General features: G+C 37.0%; 1 protein-coding gene across 6 annotated transcripts in view; it reads right to left on the reverse strand.

Annotated features, from left to right (window-relative positions):
- DDC (dopa decarboxylase) overlaps positions 1-19,137 on the reverse strand; it is a 73,998-nt gene that overhangs the window by 16,000 nt on the left and 38,861 nt on the right. For all 6 annotated transcript variants that reach the window (XM_069004113.1, XM_069004112.1, XM_069004108.1 and 3 more), the window contains exons 7-10: positions 13,129-13,195; positions 10,907-11,001; positions 9,021-9,088; positions 3,751-3,827 (exon numbers count right to left, since the gene is read on the reverse strand). In XM_069004113.1, the coding sequence (XP_068860214.1) occupies positions 3,751-3,827; positions 9,021-9,088; positions 10,907-11,001; positions 13,129-13,195 (307 nt within the window). The remainder of the gene's footprint in view (positions 1-3,750; positions 3,828-9,020; positions 9,089-10,906; positions 11,002-13,128; positions 13,196-19,137) is intronic.

The raw sequence follows: 19,137 nt of genomic DNA on the forward strand, positions 1-19,137 counted from the left end.
CTGGAAATTAAAGAAAAAATGTTCACATTGCATCATCATCACAACAGCCAAAGACTCCAATCATTCTAATGTTATTTAAAAAGCTGCATCTTAGCTGCCCTTTACATCTGCTACAAACTTCAGCATCATCAGTGTCACCAGGACCACTAAATATCTAGCTGGGTACTTGGCAGCATGTTAAATGAAGGTGCTTTTAATAACCTTCATTCCTTAGCTAGTCAGAATATGCCACTAACAAATAGTTCACAGAAGAAACACTATTTTCCTTTCTGTTATACTGCAGATACTATGGAGATGACAGAATAAATACTATGTTTATTTTCTTCCTGTAGGGAAAACAAGCAGTAGATAAAGCACCTATTATTAATTTTGGTTTAAACAGTTTGCAGGATCCCCAGACTCACTTCATAACTCATGCTCTACTATGAAATGTCATCACCTTTACCCTACTGTACTGGTGACACTTCTAAAAATAATCCACTTTTAAACACCTTTTATACTCATACATATATTTGTTGCTAATTCTTCAACATGTCTAATACATGGCTGGAAAAATTCACTCAGAATTCTCCAACCTGTTCCTGCTTGGAGAATAGTATTCTGCAATTTTTTATGGCTTTTCTTCTGATGTAGTGAAAGCCCCTTACAAACACAGATGGACTAAGCCACAGAGCAGTCCAGGGAGGCAAGCAGAGGGCATTACTAGTTATCCTTTATAGAAGCTCATGGTGTCAGGATTCACCTACCTTTTCTTTAAATAAAGGAATTAAACCAATTTCACAGTAAAGGAAACTTTAACATAGTTACTTGCAGTAAGTCAGTGACAGAAATTAAACTGACGTAATATTTAAAGCACTTCTTTAGGAAGCATCTGCTTAGCTTCCTTATTCTGCTTTATTTCTCTGCAGTGGAGTATAAGCTTCATAGGAGAGTATGCACTTGGATTCCTTGGGAAAATGCTAAGTACTCCTGGAACTGTCAACTGGAAGGTTGAACTGTAGCTTCTGAATTTGACCAGTCTATGCCATTTACATAATTTTCAGCCTTTATGTTTTCTAGGAAAGAACAAAAAAAAGACTTTTTCCTGTGTTACAAGCTCTCTCGCCAATGTCCTCTCATTTATACAGCCAAAGCATAGGAAATAACGTGGTCCTTCTTTCCCTGTAACAGAAGGCCATTGGGTTCTTTAACCTGTTACTATGTTGGTTTCCAGGTGGTAAAAAACCCCAAACCCACAAAACAACCAACAATGATTAACCTGTTCCTGGACTTCAGGAAATGAATGTGGTTGTCTCTGCTTGGTAACAAGGTAAATTGATAACATTCATATTCTTCTGCATTGTAGCAGCCATTTCTGTTTGATAGCTGCAGGACTGGTAGCAAAGAGAGTAAAGCAACTGGTGACAGATAAATAATCCTACGCTCCTGTAAGGGGCTGGTGTCTAATGATCCACAACAACGCCTTTCACAAGCTGTGAAGCAGAATGTAATCAATGATTAGTCCTTGATTCCTTGATTACAAGCCTTGGTCTTACATCTGTATTTAACCAGGAGGAATTGCATTGTGGGAGTGTATGTGGTGTTCACAATAGAGTATAAAGCTGCATTCTTCTAACACTGCCATGAGGATTTGACCTATATCCTGGGTTGCCAGGCAAGCTAGTATAATCTTCCTGGTGTGATGATGCAAATCACATAAAATTATAATTAATGACAAAATAAAGACTCTCCCCTTGGGGACACATATAATTGCCATATGGTTATTAAGAGTAATTGCTCACAGATAGAGATATTTTTCCGCTCATTTTAATTCTTGAGTGAGAGATGAGTGAATTCAGAAATACTACTTCATTTACTTAGTAAACCAGCATAGGAATTCTGAGACCTGAGAATATGGAGAATTCACGATCCTCCGTACAAGTCATATTTCCAGGAGTACTGACATTCCATAAATCACACAGGGATCAATGAGTACTGCAGCACCTTCGTGTAGCAAATTTGACTGTGTTTATTGAAGGCATAAGTGTGGGTTGGAAGTTTAACCAGAGGCATTTGCATTTGAAAAGCGTTGTCCAACTCTTCGGAGAATTGATATTGAAAGGGAATGGAGCATAGAAAAAAAATTAGCATTCCTAGACTGCTAGTAATCAGCTGATCTCTTTGAAATCTTTATGTTAGATCACATAATATGCTATCACCCTTCTGAAGGCAAGATGAAGGCTAAAATACTCTTTATCCAACTGGGGTGATAAAGTTTTCAGGTCAACTAGGTGGCCTTACTGAAACCACCTGTTTTTAAGAAAGATTTGATTTTCTTCAAGTGTTATCTAACCTAGGTAAGACCTAAAGTTTTTGTATCAGCACTATCAGTTGTCCCAAGAACATATTTTCATTTTAGTTAAGGCTGGATTTTCTTCTCCTGAAGAGAAGTATTTTTTATGTATGTTAAGTAAAAGCTAGTGCCTTAAGTGTATTTGCTGTAACTTGTATTTTTCAGTAAAAAAGGCAAAAAAAGTATATATTCTTTTCTTGACAATTAGAGCCTTTAGAGGGTGAACCTCAGCTCCAGAATTACTGCATGTTCCTGTTTGCTGCACTGTTCTATGTTTGCATTGCTTGGAAATGGAGGAAAGCAATAAAATGCAAGGTTTATACCAGTTCACGATTAAGGCACATGAATCCATTTTTCCTAGGGCTTTTTAGTGAATAGTGGAATTCTGGATGGTATTAATTTAAATGTCAGTGAGTTCATAGCCATAACAGGATACACTTCTGAACACAGATGAGCACCAGCAATTCCATGAAAATTATGCAGTTTAGCATATGGTAAAACCTTCTACAGATGATTCAGCCTCTTGAGAAAGTTATGATGGAACATCCACCACATGTTGACACTGCACTGCTACGACCTTCACAATTACTTGGTTAATAACCAAATGTGTAAAAATGGGCTTCAGGAGGGCAAATACCACTCTGCAGTTGCTAGGTATGTGCAAGGACCAGCACAAATCCACTAAGGAGCTTTGTACAGAGCCTGAGATTTGTAAGTTCTTTGTGAGCATTTTGTGAAGAGCTTTCATGAGCATTTTGTACAAGACAGATAGTCCACTCTTACTGCCTTTCTCTACAGCCAGTGTAAGAGCATGAGGGCTACAGCATAATGTCCCAGAAAGCTATCACTCAAAAGCAGAGCACAGACAGCAAACACAGTTCACCCCTTCTTTGTAGTTTCAGGGAGTGTTTGCTCCTCACATGAGTTTCTGAAAAATTTGGATCAGAACTTGCATGAATAACTAAGAAAAAAATTCACAGAGCTTAGAAACTCTAAAACCAAATCAGATCCTGAAATCATTCTGGAGAAAGATGTGGTGGGGAAAACAGGTTAAGGGGCTTGTTAAACAACACTCAATAATACGTTTATCTGACAGCCAAAAGATCATAAGAATTTTCTCAACACTCCTGCAATCAATCAGTGGTAAGTCTGAAACTGGGGAAATCCCAATATAAAAGTAGTAATACAATGCTTTATGAAATTACTTTCCTTCTATTGCTTTCAACTAACTAAAATCTCACTAGACACGTATTTGCACTTTAATGAGCTTAGCTCCCTGGAGTGCTCAGAAAATGGAAACAGCCTCCTAAACAACTGGGGTAGTTTAAGCATTGCCGTTTTCATCTTAAGTACTTTTTTTGCATTACATAACAGAGAACAAACAAAATAACAATAATCTCATTTAATTACAAAATTACCAGACTCTTGATGGTGATGCTGCAGGTAAAGAGGTTCTAATTTAAAGGCACCTATTAAATCTGATCTTTTTTTCACCCTGTATAAAAAAAAGAAAGAAATCAAATTGAGAAATTTAAGAATAAAGACTTAAGGGATTAAATTTCCACAAGAAGTGAAGTAAAATTGAATGTGTTTAAACTGGCATATTTCCTGAGCACAGCCTGTGCCATTTTCAGTGCTTTTTCACAGCCATATCAGTACTGTACTTACAAGTAGTTAAGTGTAAGGCTCAGCAGGAACGGGCAGCATGACTGCACGACTGCATATTTAAAAACAGACAAGAAACAGACATAGAGGATCTTTTTATGGTGATAGACACTCACACCAGAATGTGAGACTAGCTGAAGCAATGTTAATGTTTGCAGTCAACAGAAGTTGTCTTGAAATTACTGCAGTACAAAGCTGCGTGGGAAGAGCTGTTGCTTCCTAAACACCGCCCAGATCGCGCTGAGGCTGGGGGGTGCTGGCCACTGTCTCTCCGTGCTGCTGCAGAAGCAGCAGCAGCAGCAGCCACCGCAAGGGACCGGCCACCCAGTCCTGTCTCAGGCTCCCCTCTTGTACCACCCTGCCATTAGCTGGATCCAATACACAGTTCCTGACAGACGTTCTACAGCACAATGCTACACTGGGAAGCATAACCTACTATTGCCAGCTAGGGGTGGCGTGACTGGACTGAGGTTCAAAAGCCAGTGTGTCCTTTTTAGGGAGAATAAGCTATGTTTTGCCAGTGATTAATAACAAGATTTTTCTGGTTCATGCCTCATGCTGTGTAAGACTGACTCACCTCCGCAAATGTTGGGGTTTATAGAGGCAGAAGAAGAAGAAATCATAAATCAAAAAGGGAAAGACTGCTACATCATTATAGTAGGCCTATAAATATATTACAAAGTAAGCAAAAATTATATCAGCACAAGGATACTCTAAAAGACAAAAGTCCAAACCTTTTTTCTGTGTTTGAATGGTTTAATATAGAATTGTAAATTTCTAAGTAAAAATCTAATTTCCAATATTTTAGTGTGTATGTATAAATGCACAGGCCAGTACATACTCCCACGCTCATGCACATTTAGACTGTGGTCATAAAACATCTTATTCAAACAAACAAAAAGCCTTCCTCTCCCTAATGGTCAGTACCATGGGAAGTACCAAGGTAACAGCCAAGTATTTGCCTTCAGGTATGGGAAGTACATAGCTGGAAATAAGTAAACTTATGCACATGACAGTAGCAACAGATTTTCAGATAAAATAAGAACAATAACCTAACTATTGCTAGAAGTGTCCTGTGGACAAAAGGAAGAAAACATTAACTGAAAAGAGGTTTAATTAGGATAAATATTTTTAACAAATTCTAGTTGTTCTACTGTAGTTTATTTGAAATATTTGATTAGTTTGCTATATTCGTGTTTCAGTAGCTCATTCTGTATGCAGCTAATCCAAGTTACAAGCAATGTGCTTAGCTGTTTTGTGAGAGCTTAATCTCTTCTCCTGTAAGATGCTGTATTAAACAATGGAACAGATAACTATTCTGCAGGAACATCTAGCTTAGAAGACACAAAAATGACATGGAAGTTTCCATAGGTAGGTCATGCAGGAAGGGTGCTGCTGCATTCTGCACACTTCAGGCAAGTCCTAAGTGCTCAGGAGGTCCCCACCAGAGTGCTGAGTGCTCCAGGTCTCTGCCATAATGGTGGGCACCCACCTCAGAGCCAAGCCCAGTGTGTCTACAGAGGCAGCCCCTGAGAAGTCTGATGCTGCCACTCAGAACTGGTAAGGAAGGAGACATCAGTACAGCTGGTAGCTTGCAATGGATGCCCAGATACTTCTCCTGGAGAAAAGGCTGTGACCTGCACAAAGTGTGGATGATCTGTTGTGGCAGGTGGCTGCATTACAAGACACAGATAATAGGCTGTGTGGTAGTAGAGGGACTGAAACAGAGCTAGATGTGTGGCTCCAGAACCATACACCTACAGTGGATAACTCTGAGCTTGGGACACCTTGGACAAAAGCAGGGCTCCAACCTCCACCCTCCAACATTCAGACCAAAATCAGGTATGATGCTTTAGAGGTTTTTGATGTCTGTGAGCAAGGCAAACAAGGAGAATGTACACCAGGAGGACATGGTGGTTACTGTAAAAAGAAATGCTGAGTGACTGTAGTGGGCGATTCCCTGTTAAGGGACTCTGAGGCACCCATCCACCAGCCTGAAAGATGTTCCTTGACTACCTCTCAAGATGAAAAACATAGGGCTAATGATCTCCAGAAGTCCCTTCCAACCCTAAAGAGTCTGTGATCCTGTGAATATGTATTTCACAAATGATACTGGTAAACTAGAATTGTTTTAAGGCTGGATGTTACGCTAATAGACCAAGACCTAGCCTAAGTAGCACAGATTCACATATTAAGTACTCATAATACAAAATGCACAACAAAATGAATGGTGAATAAAGTGATGGAAATCTGTGAGGAGTGACGTGAATTGCACGTCTGCAGCTTTTAATTGCCTCACTCTATTTTGTACATTTTTAATGACAGATAAAAAGGTGACCTCATATTATGAACCAACAGGAAAATTTCACTTCTGTGTGTGTTCAAGTGGATTGTTCAAATTTTTTCAGTTGAAGTCAGGAAGTGAAATACAATTTCATTTCAAGCAGTTTCCAAGGCCAGGCTGGATGGGGCTTTGAGCACCTTGGGTGAGTGGAAGGTGTCCCTGCCCATGGCAGTGGGGTTGGAAGTAGATGACCTTTAAGTTCCCTTTCAACCCAAACTATTCTGTGTTCTATGATCTACAGGTAACTATTTCCTGTAAGCACCTTCTTTCAGCTACTGAAACACCCTTCTCAATCAAAAGTTAACACTTAAACCCTGAAAAGAGTAATAAAAATCAAAAATACCAAGACTTTGCAAAATTATTATTTTTATTCTCTCTGAAGATACTTCTTCCTATTTTATAATATTCCAGAGTATCAAATAAACAAGTCAGGCAAAACTGACTGTAATTTCAAGACAAAGTCTCTAAAGGACTCTAATATTTGAATATAGAAAATACACCCTTCTTGGACTGGCTGTATTAAATGCTTTTTATCGGAAATTGACTGCTCTTTTCTGTACATCAGGAAGTCTGAGAATATTTTACAAAAGGTTTATAATGAAATTGCCTCCAAATCTGAAATGACATCAGTGCCACATATTGCACTGAGTAGTTTTAATAATTACATTACAGATCTAATGGGTAGATTATTTTAATCAGCTTGCAGCGAAAAGAAATGTGTTTACTGGGGAAAGTGCTGAGGAGTCTGGGTTATTTTGAAGTCTGCCCATCAATGGAACTCAGATCACTTTGATTCTGAAATGGTGTTCAGTGTTTGCTGAACTCTTTCCATACTACCATAGTATCATGCTTAATACTTTTCATGGATCCTAAGAGGACTATGTATCCTTCACAGTTACTTTTTCTTACCATTCTTCATTGTTACTTTTCACCTTCTCAGGGAGTGTAACAGTTGGTAAAACAGGTGAATTTTGGACATGGGTCTTAGAATTAGCTGGACAATGGACCTGGCTTTAAGTCAAAGAGTTTAAGTGTACATTTATTCTGTATTAAGTGAATAACCCCTACACATAAATGCCTTGCTGAATTGAAGCCCGAGTGGCTATAGTTGTGAAACTTCTACTTTGAGTAAGGAGACATGTTGCAAGATCTCTTCAGAGTCCTTGTATTGGAATCTTCCTACCTATGCAAACAAGCATTTTATGCAATGGTTTATCTAAAAAAACCCAACAAGAAACAAAAAGCAGAAAAATACTTTCCTAAGTCTAAAGTCTAGGCTTTACTAGGAATAACCTAAAATCATCTGAGATGGGAACTCACAGTGGGATTGTATATACCTTGTTTTACTGGAAAACCAGGTAAAATGCCTTTAACATAGTTCCACAGAATTTTCAGGGAAAGCAAAATTAATGAGAAACTAAACTGTTAGGGAATAGACTGTGGTTCCTAATTGTTCTACAAGCATCAAAGAGAATGATAGTGTATTGTCTTATTTGCAAGTGGCTCTGTTTTTAACAGTGTCTTTGAGTGATAAGAAAAAGATGGGAGGAACTAGCAAAGGAGTTTGTTTCATCATCTTCCTACTTCCTTATACACAGAGACACAGCACACTGTGGGGTGCTGCCACTACTGATGAATTAAGTTCAAAATGTAACCCATCTACCCTGAGGAAAAGAAAAAAAACATAATGTCTTGGAAGATTTGAAATGACTGCACCAGCTGAAATATTAAAGTAAAAACCATAATATCTAACCTGAAAAATCTACTTTGCCAGGGAAATTAAAAGGGATGAAGGTTAACAAAAGCAACTGAGGGACCATTGTCTTACATTTATTCTTCTTTTAAATAAGGTGACCTATTTCTGGATGATGTTTTGGAGCCTTCTTTTTTTTGCTTTTGCAAATTTTCTTCTATTATAACTGAAATTAATATTTTCATTTATTTTCATAAATAGTCTGCATTTGTTGAATAGCTGTTTTGCTAATAAGTATCATTAGTTGTGATGCTGGTAAGCATTTAGTTTGGGTCAAAATAGGATCATCTACTATGGAATGTTCTTAACAAACCCATGCTATTATTACTGCCATGATACTTTGCTTTGTTTGAAAGTATGTCTATGAGTTTCTATTTTGGCATCTTTTAATATCAAAATGTTGTCTCTGGTGTCATCTGGGGAAATTGAAAGTCAGTACAAAATTACATAAATAGTCCTTTTTGAAATCAACTGCTTTTCATCAGCCAAATCTTAAACATTTTTAGAAAGGCTTTTAAAAGAATCAAAGCTCAAACCAAAAGAAATTTTATGGAAAAGCAAGAGAAGAAAAAAAAAAAAAAGCCCTGTTTAGCATGCTGTTCATTGCTCTGATATCTTTAAAATAAGGTTTTTTATTTACATTTTAAACAGTCCCAAAATGGATAAAGTATAAATCTGCAGACTTTTTGGGACTTCTCTCTCTTTCTGGAACATAATGCAGAGCTCAGGCCTATTTCTAATTTTCATGTTTTTGAACCTTGGATTAAATGAAAGTTTGAATTCTGTAAATGATTTGTAAGAGTTAAAGCTATCCAGTTCTCTTCATTTCAACACAGAAATGTAACTAAATGTCTACTGCTAGAAAGGAAGACTAATATAACCCCAGTTTTGTCTTTTGTAATGTTTCCCTTTACTGTAATACTTACCACATAGCAGAGCAGTCAAAATTCACTAGGAGCCATTTGTGAGGATTGAAGTTAAATGAGTCTGCAAACTGAGAATAGATAAATAAAAACAGAATTATGAAAGAGAAAAGGATCCACTTGCTAATGATACAACTTTGTCAAATTGTCTGTGTAACTATGAATCAGTTCCTGAACTGGGTCTTTATAATGTTCATACTGATGTCACCTTATTTAGTAACTGCTGTAGTTCAATCTTCATTTATTTTGGGAGTGGAATTCACGTTAGGTATGCAGTTAGGCTAGTGGTATTATCAACATTACGAGCACTTGTTTACAATTACACTTTCTAGATACGTATATATGGAAAAGTATATCTCTTATTGTGAGCTAAAATAAATAAATAAATCTGCATACTCAGAAACATTCACTGGGGTTCATAGCACATTTTCCAATAACAATTCCCTAAACTTTCTACTTCCAAGAATATTAAAATAATACATGCAAAATTAATATATAGCAATAAATTATATATGTAATTCAGAATCTGCACATCATATTCCTTCAAAAAATTACAACTGACTAGGATTTTTTTTTTTTTTTCTGACAGGGTATTTTCTTTCAGTAGACATTATTGTTTCATCTAAATCAAAAGAAAAACGACCAAAGAGTAAGCACTCACAATACATATTTATACACCATGTGCCTGGCCTGCTTTACTTGACATATGTTTAGGTGGGGCATCAGAAGAAACCCGGGTGGGTAAGATGGACACCATGTGGGAAAGGCTTCATCCATGTTTTCTGTTTTAACAAAGGCAGAAGTCACCAGCCTTAAAAAGCCTGGGATGGGGACCTGGCAGCATCAAGGTCTGATTATTCCATATAGCACTCTTCTGTTCTCATTTGCTTCTCATAACCTTCCCTGTCATCTGTAAACAATTAACAATTGCTCTAATAAGAGAAGATTATCTGTCTGTCTGTCTATCTATACATCCATCTAGCTATCACCCTGTACTATGCAAGGTAGGAAACCTATTCATGGTTGTTAAATATTTACTCTTATGACAAATGCTGGCCCAGACAAGGGATGCTGTTTCATTTCCTTCAGGAACCAATAACAATAATTTAAAAAATATTCCCCCACAGGAAATTACAACAAGCTTCATTTGCTGATAAGAAAGAGACAGAAAGAAATGTTTTATTTGTGAGGGGGTTTTCCCTCCTTTTCTTCATTAGTCACTGCCTATCAGTGCTGTGTTTAAACTTCTGGCTTTACCAAACAGTAATATTTTCTCCACTGACGTGGAAGACAAGGACTTATCTGACTGTCTGAGGGGAGCAGCAGGAAATTGAAGTATTCTTATCTAAGCAACTGAATGCCAAGTAGCTCAGCAAGGCGGCGGAAAAGGAACAGCAGTGCTGTTGGGGGAATATTTCATTTAGGTCTCCTGGTTATTAAACCCTGTCTGTTTGAGATACAGCTACTGGCTCTATGCTATATGATTTTCAGGATGTAAGAAAAAGAACAGACATAATGAGCTCATTAATTTGTCAAAATTATTATTTTTTTCCTCTTTCTTTGTGTAATGTAGAATTAGGATGTCACAAATATGTCTTTAGCGGTGTTTGGGAAAAAGTTCCTCTTTTCTATTTGTTCATTCAGTACTACTTGCTATTCTGAATGACAAACTTCTTATAGAGAGGTGCTTGCATACTCCCAGTACAAACCAATAAAAATTTAAAAATTTAAATAACGTAATAGAATACACAGGGATTTGTAGTGCAAACTGAGGTGCAGCTTACTCGGAGATTCTGGAAGAGCCATTAATCTTGGGTGCATAAGAAACCCACAAATTCTATGAAAGAGCAAGGTTTCAGCAGGCTGCTAGAGAAAAAACACTCATTCACCTCCACTCCATTTAAAAGATGCCTGAATTCAGGGCAGATGAAAGCACTCCCCGCATAGGCTGCATCAATATGCATCCATATATTTTCCTTATTACCTAAAAAAATAATTGAAGGAAATAAATTAAACAGCAGATTAAAAAGCCCAATTAATTTGCATGAAACCAAGTGCCTGAGAGATTTCTCTTTGATGTTATTATTTTCCCAATTTAAAATTAAATTAAGAGATTAAATGTTTCCACCATCTGGGTTTTCATTAATATATAAAAATGTATATGTAACGTATTATTTTTCCTTCCCACTTCTAACGGAACAAAGTTACAGAACCATAGAATATCCTGTGTTGGAAAGGATCCAAAAGGATCATCATCTCTACGTTTCTCTTACTAAAATTAAGCAACATAAATTATTTTGTGGTTTTGATTTAAGAACCATTATAAAATACACTTAAAAAAAAAAAACGCATCTAGAGATTTAGCTATCGTATCTATGGTAATAAAACTACTTTAGCAGAAGGAGCTAGAATATTATCTGTGCTCTCCACTTCTAACTCATGAATCACAAACATGTTTCTAAACAGTGTTTTTTACATATTGATAAATGCGCATGCACATGCTTTTGAATTATGTGCAGCAAACTATTTATTTCAAGGACAGAGACATTTATGCAAAAGCAAGCACTGACATGCTAAGAAAGTGCTACTTTTGATTAATCATTGAATGGTTTGTACAGAAATATTTTGGCATATGAACAGCTCACATATACTCTGTAATTTAGTATTCACAGTCTACTAGAGATCACTGTTTTAATGCACTCAGTAACAATTCTGGTCTACCAGTTGATGGCTGAAGCCCACATAACATCTTTACACTGGTCACCAAATAATTCTGATGGTTATTTCCACATAGAGAGGTATATCCATTGAGATCTGCAGTTGGGCACCAAGTTTGTCATGCTGAAATTTGCCTTCTTGTGACCAATATTTTGTTTTTGCATGAATGTCTGGGAAAAGCTAGTAAAATATTATTCACAGCATCCACAACTTAGGTTTATTTGAACACATGTTGAAAGTTTAACTGATTATCTATTTTTATATATACTTGGTTTGAGACACTGCCTTAGTATCACAGGACTACTGCTCATGTATGCTAAGGAGAAAATTAAGCAGAAAAGCTAGCATGAGACTTCTGACTTCACTGCCATGGTTCTGCTGGGCTCTGCTGCACAAGCAGGGGATGACTGAGGTGAAACACGATTACTTGCTATGCCTAAACTTATTGATGTCACTGTTTTATTAGGTCAGGTCTATAGGAATAACCCAAACAGCAAAAGAATCTGTAGCTGCTAAGCAGACTACTAGGAACCTGTTTAAAAAGAAGGATTGGGTAAAACTGAGTCTCTGAGGCTTGTGCAGAAGGGCAGGAAACCTCACAGAGCTATGTAAAAGTGACCACCACAAAAGCTCCAAAGTTTTAAACCCCACCTGAGTAAATTAACAGGACATCAAATCAAGCTGTGTTTCTATGAAGCTGCTTCCAGGTGCTTACATCTATGGTTTTCCTGTTCTAAATGTACACTTGAAGAGATATGGTGCACTTTGGTAGCATATATATCAGCCAGCAAACGTGTGCTTTTGACCAAGTCCTGCTGCAGACACAACAAACCATAACTCAGAAATACTTATGAAGAGTCCATGACTCAACCACTGCATTAAACACCCTGGCATTTGTCCTATGTTCTTGAAAGAGGAAGGAAATTGGGGAGGGGAGAGTAAGGATTAAGAATACATGGGGATTTTTGGTGCATATTTCCCTACTTTTTATAGTTGTTAGAACCACGCAGAAACAAAACACTTGGTGCAGAGCAGAATTAAGAGTTTGACTTTTCCCCAGTATCCAGCATTGCTCTAGATGCACTTGCAGGTAGAAGGGCTAGAAGAAAAATGTTACAAACTGAGGCATTTACAGTAATGCTTAACTGACAGTGTTCCAAAATATGCCCCCCCAGAAAAGAAACCCTTGAGGCAATGTCTCCTAACTCTTTTAACAGTTTGAGAATGCACATTTGCTGCTTGACCTAATATTAGAAATAAAACTATAACTGAAGGTCTCATCTATAAGTTGCTTTATTGGATTTGGACACAGACACTGCATAATGTCCTGGAAATGACTCAGCATGGCTTGCACTGGTATCTGCAATTTTAGAAAGAAGCAGTGAAGACTTACAAATAGGACCCAGTTCTAACAATTTGTCAAAGGAGCAGCAAGGGGTGGTTCCAAGTGTTGCACAGAACTGTAAAGCCAAAAAAAAAAAAAGTGTTACAGCATAGAAAATTACCAAATGAGAAAAGCTGTCTGCAAAGGCAGCAATAAACAAAAAGAAGAGATATTATAGGGCAAAAATCTGATGTTAGTCATTACCTACCCTTTGTGGAATTTGTGACTGTGGGTGGGTTTTTTCCAAAGCTCCTGTAACAGTCCATTGAAGTAGATGCATAAAATCAAATTTTAATATAAAATTGAGTGATAAACACTGTAATATAGTCACAGTATTGTGCTAATGCTATTTTTTATATAGTTTCTATATGTTCCACATGCTTATCGTGTGGCTCAATACTACCCTAACACATGCAAATCCCATCAAAATGATTTGCAGTTCAGGGTATATAAGCAAGTTCTGAACTTGAGCAACTCAAAGGTGCTGAAATTACTGTTGACAGAATAGATAGACAAATGTTGCTGTCTTGATCAGAGCCACAGCTCTGCAACAGAGATTTGTAACAAATTTATGCTCAAGAGATCTGCAACCTGGAACCTGTTCACTAGTAGCATATGTTCACTATTTGGCTTGCAAGACTTTTTCCCAGAGAAACTTCTTCTCCCAGATTCCTCCTAAAACATTGGAACAGTTCTTCCTTCGTTCTGTTAATGTCTCATTTAATGTATTCTTCTGTGTGACCAGTGGCCCAAAAGAAGAGGCAAAATAAATGCTGAAGTTTCACAGTAGAAAGAGAATATAACTAGGTGAAAATGAGCTATTGTAATTTACTTGCAATATGTAGGTAGAATTTTTACCAAAAAAAACCCAACTACCAAGGACATATAAACATTATTTTATTTTTCATTGCTACACTTATGTTTTAAATACCCTGTCTTATTTTTGAAAGCACTAATAAAGGCTGAGTCTGGTTTTTGTCTTGTACTAGATTTTTACATAATAAAAGACACTTTACAGTTTAAACAAAGTATGCTGTGTTTTAGTCAGAGTATTAAAGTAAAAAAGAATTAGATAATTTATCCAAGGTCACACTTAAACTATAGTACAGTTAGGAGATGATTATAAAAATGCCAAACCCAGAATCTTGCTTTTTTTAATTTTAGTATTTCTGGTTACCTTTTCTGCCAAGTACACTGTCAATGCAACATATTTTGCTCCTACAGTTTTACCCTATATACCTGGAACTAGCCACATTTTTCTGTGTGTATGTCTGCCCACGTCCCTTAGCAAATTCATAATGAGACCAATAAGAAGAGAAAGAAAAACATAAATACTTGTCCATCCACTAGACTTTTCAAGAAACAAACATTCTGTCACAGCAAAACTTGAAAAAAGTCATTATTAAAATAATAAAGGGACAATTCAGTATTTTTTCTATATTAAGCTACTAAGAACCAGAGTTTGAAACAAATACAGTTCTGAAAATGAGAAGAACATTGTATGTGTACAGTTAGTAAAATTGTGAGCTAACATATTTTTCCCTCAAGATAATCTAATCTTTGTCTATACTGGGCCCTCCTATATTCCTGAAACACATGAGAAAACCAGAAAAATTAAAGTGCCTTGAGGTATGTTTACAACTTCTCTGGAAGACTCATCACCCTCTGAGAGAGGCTGCTTTGAAAAGATTGCAGGATTTTTTTTAAATGGAAAAAAATTTGGTCCCTATTTTTCCTAAGAAGTCACATATGTATAGAGTGAAAATATATTTATCACATTGTTGCCTGCCTAGAATATTCCCAGAAGAAACCTGCACTTCATCTTTGGCTGAACTACAGATCTATACACTGGATCACAAGAAATGGAGGGTACCATGATGAAAATGACAGTTTTTCTATATGCATAAAGATATAACCCATTGGATTGGGATATAAATAAAAAGAGTGCTCTATAGACTTAACTCTGCTTTTACACATATATTTTATGGTAATATGGTATGAATTTTCTGACATGATTAGAGTGAAATTGCCTTGGTTAGTCCACCAATTAAAATAATGATGGAAATTTCACCACAAAAAGTTACGCATTTTTGTTATTAGTGTTGTACTGCAGTTAAGGTATTCTCCTTCTAATCAGGATGAGGAGTATGTTTTTTCAGTGAGAGATTATATGAGTTAAAACATATGCTTAGTTGTTTAAATAGTGTCTTATTCTGTAAAGTATACCTCAATTTCTAAAATAATTTTGTTTTCCTCTGCAGGTGTCTAAGCCTCAAAGCTACTTGCTTTAATTCTCAGAAACCACTTAAAGTGACAGTGTCTGCTCTTGTCAGGACTCTCATTACCCCGCCTCAGTACTACAGAATCAACCTAACTCAATTTGTAGCCCGTGTAACACCAGAAAAATCACATTTGCGCAAAGGGCAGGGGACAGGCTGCATCACAGAAATGGGACTGATGGCTCAGTACAGCCTGCAGGCCTTTTCCTTTTCAGGTTGTGCACTTCAAATTTGACTCAGCCCTTGGTTGTGAATACAAAGCAGCTAAAATGCTTGCCTCAGTCAACTCATGTATTACTTTCCTGAAATGGAGACCTGTGTCGGGAAACATGCATGAATCTTTATGATTCCTGAGAGCAATTACTCTTAATCTTTTCAACTGGAAGACCTCCTACAGCTTTTGAAAAAGATGTGGACACATTTTGCATGGTTCCACCACAAAGCTTTTCATTTGCAAATAACTAAAATGAGGCAGAACTTTCAATGGTCACTTATTGTTTTTATTTTCTGCTATTCAGTTCTTGCTAGCTTGCACTCATGAGAATGTCTGTGGCCTGAAGAAAACTGCAACAGTTCTCTAAACCACTATTCAGTATTTTACAGAACAGCAGTCATTCACAAACCAGGGGTTAAGAAACATCACCCTAGACATCTGTACATGTCTCAAGAATGCTTCTTCCAAATGGAAATCTGTGGTCAGGATCTAAGTGTTAACTTCTACTGAAAAGATGGCTCCTCTATCAGTCTGATTCTGATTTATTGTTTCCTGAGTGAGTCTGGATACAAACAGCCTCCTTCTTAATATCCTGCAGATCATCATTCAGAAGAGTCATTTCATCTAGAACCAGAGAGATTTCATGCTGGGCAGCAGGCAATTGTGTTGTAGCAGCTTTATGTGGTTGAGGTCGTTGAAGTGTATTGTACCTTGCATATGCCAGCTGCAATCTATCAGTGCTGACTTATGAAAGACAGCACAAAGCTCATAGGCCACTTACACACATTTAGGTGAACTAAGCTTGAATGCAGTGGGCACTCTATATGAATTTAGAAGTGCTTAACTCAGTGGTCTTCACTTCTGAGCATCCCAGCCAACCTTCAGCCAGCAGAGAGGCCTGTCTCAAGCTGGGAGCATAGGGCACAACTGAGAGAGGCATTTACACATGGGCTTAACCACCAGTGTGTGTTTACAATTAATGAAATGGACATGACTTCAGCACATGCTTTAAAGCTCCCCCTGAACTCGGGGCCAGCTGAAGGGCTGCACATCATCCATGCTGGGAAATGGCTCCTCAGCAAATTATGGCAACTTTAGTGCCTCAACACCTGACATGGTTAAGCACTTTGTTTGCACAGTCTGCTTGCTTTAGCATATGAAAATCTCTCTGTTTCAGTTTCTGCAGAAGTATTTTGAAAGAGACAAATTTTAAAAAGTCTGAACTTAGAAATAAAAGAAAGAAAATAAAAGTAGAGATCTGGGTACCCTAGTGGCAACAGCTTTTACTGAAGAAAATGATAGACACATTAATAGTGCTACAAGATATTGATGGTGAGTAGGAATGCAAAGATTCCTTTTAAAGACAGTGCCTCTCCCAAAAAAAGGCTGACTGCCAAATCCTATGTATGTGAAAAGCAAACCTTTAATTAACAGATTGCTGTAATGACAGAACTTGTTTCACATCAAGCAAACCTGACCCTGATTCTCCACTCACCTCTACAGGGAAAGCACTGCTATCAAGTTCAGTATAATGATTCTTCATTTATTCATTAAGTATAAGAGGAGAAACATGCCTATAAGGCATTGCAACTTACTTGTATTTTCTTTTTAATCCCTTACAAAACTTTTTCTTGTTGCTAAGGGAGACCGTAACAGCTTGGATAAACAAGACATCTTCATTAGGAATGATGTCTCTGCTGTCACAAGTCTCTTAAGCAGAATTTCTTCCATCAAACTTGTTGCTTTGATGTTGAATCACTCCCTTTAGCGAAGGATCAGTGAATACAGGGAGACAAGGAATCAAGTGTCTGTAAGGTGTTTCCTTGGCAATGTGCATATCTTTGTCGCCAAAACAAAATACAACAGCACCAAATTACTCAAGAACAAAAGAAATGGAAAGGCTTTTGAAATCTGCAAGCCAGAAAAGGGAGCACTAATACAGGGCATGGACTGCTGCTCAGCATGACAGAGAATTAACACACCGTTTGAGTTAAGAGGCCAACCATACCGATAATGAGATCGAGTTTAATCTAAGCGGACATGTTTTATGTATACAAATAAATGGAAGCCTTGATACAGGCTGTATTAACTCAGGCAGAGCCTCTACTGTCTTTGAAAGCCAGTTTTGCACAGCTAAACAAACAGAGGAAGAAAAACAGCAGTAAATCACCTTTTGTAAAGGTGTCACTGAATTAATAAATTAGAATTTTTTATTTCCTCTTACTATGCATAGAAAAATTAATAAGGCATGAATATTTATGAGGGGGAAGTTGTAATTTTTTTGCTAATGGACAAAAGCTGAGGAAAAAACACAATAACTTTATAGCTACTGCATGAAGATGTGATATCGTACTGTACTTGTAATTATTTACACTTAACAGTGAGATATACAAACTGGATCCTGTGTAAGGTATTATGAGCTGGGATCATAACACAGAGAAATAAAACATGCCTTGTGGCATGTTCTTCACCTCAATAGGTGCATCCCACAGAAAAAGGTTCTTTTTGGAATCCCTAGAGATGCTTTATTTCTCAGTCAGAATCTTGTTACATTGTAAAGCAATTGACAGGATGTGCTTGGTCATTCTAAGGACTCGCTACTTCTAGGCAGCCTAGAAATTAGCAGCGTTCTGCGCATATGAAAACCACTTCTCACTCTAGTAATCCTCATACTACATAAAAACATTCTCTAAAGGTTAATAACAAGAAGACTAAAAAGATTATATTTTCAAAAGAGCTTGGTGAAATTTAAGCTTCTTTGGCCTATTTGGCACTTATCCATGACTATAAGCAAGCTTAATCTTCTAATTCTTCTGAAAACAGTTCATAGAAAATTTAAGTCATGTTATCCCTTTTCAAAATGTTAGAAGACTAAAGAAAAGAAACCACCATTGTCAGACATGACTTTTCTGGGGAAAAAAAGTGACTTATTTTTCAGTCTATTAAAAAATCCCATTTCTGAAATTCTCAGTTTCTAAATTAGTTGTGTGGGGATTTTTCTCTTCAGTTTTTCTTCAGTGGAGGACAGTAAAAACATATTCTTTGTAGCACATTATACCCATTAATAGATCTATACACCCCATGGTCTGTATCAAGTTTAGTAGAGCATAATGCTTGGAAATGAAAAAAGAATTTTACTGATGATGCACAAAACCACAACAGAAGTTACCTACTTCATGGGAAAAAACCAAATGGCAAAATCTTGTTTTAACTTGAAGTAATAACATGGTGTTCTGAACTGGCAGGAGGAGTAGATCTGATGAATAAGCAAATGTTCTTTTTGATTAGGTACTTATCATGGTAGAACCAAACTTTAGAATTTTATCTAATCTAACACTGCTCTACATCAAAAATTGGGGGATTTTGATCTTAAGCTACTGAGACATAACTATATTTGCTTTTGCTGTCCTGTCGTGGAAGCAGGCATCTCTGGAAAAGGAAGTGGACAGATAACAAGAAATGGTGACACCTAAAGTTTCCACAGCTGCATTCCCTATAGCTCACTTTTTAGAGATTAGTTACATA

This window comes from Aphelocoma coerulescens, chromosome 2, assembly GCF_041296385.1.
Source record: "Aphelocoma coerulescens isolate FSJ_1873_10779 chromosome 2, UR_Acoe_1.0, whole genome shotgun sequence".
NCBI classification, from domain to species: domain Eukaryota; kingdom Metazoa; phylum Chordata; class Aves; order Passeriformes; family Corvidae; genus Aphelocoma; species Aphelocoma coerulescens.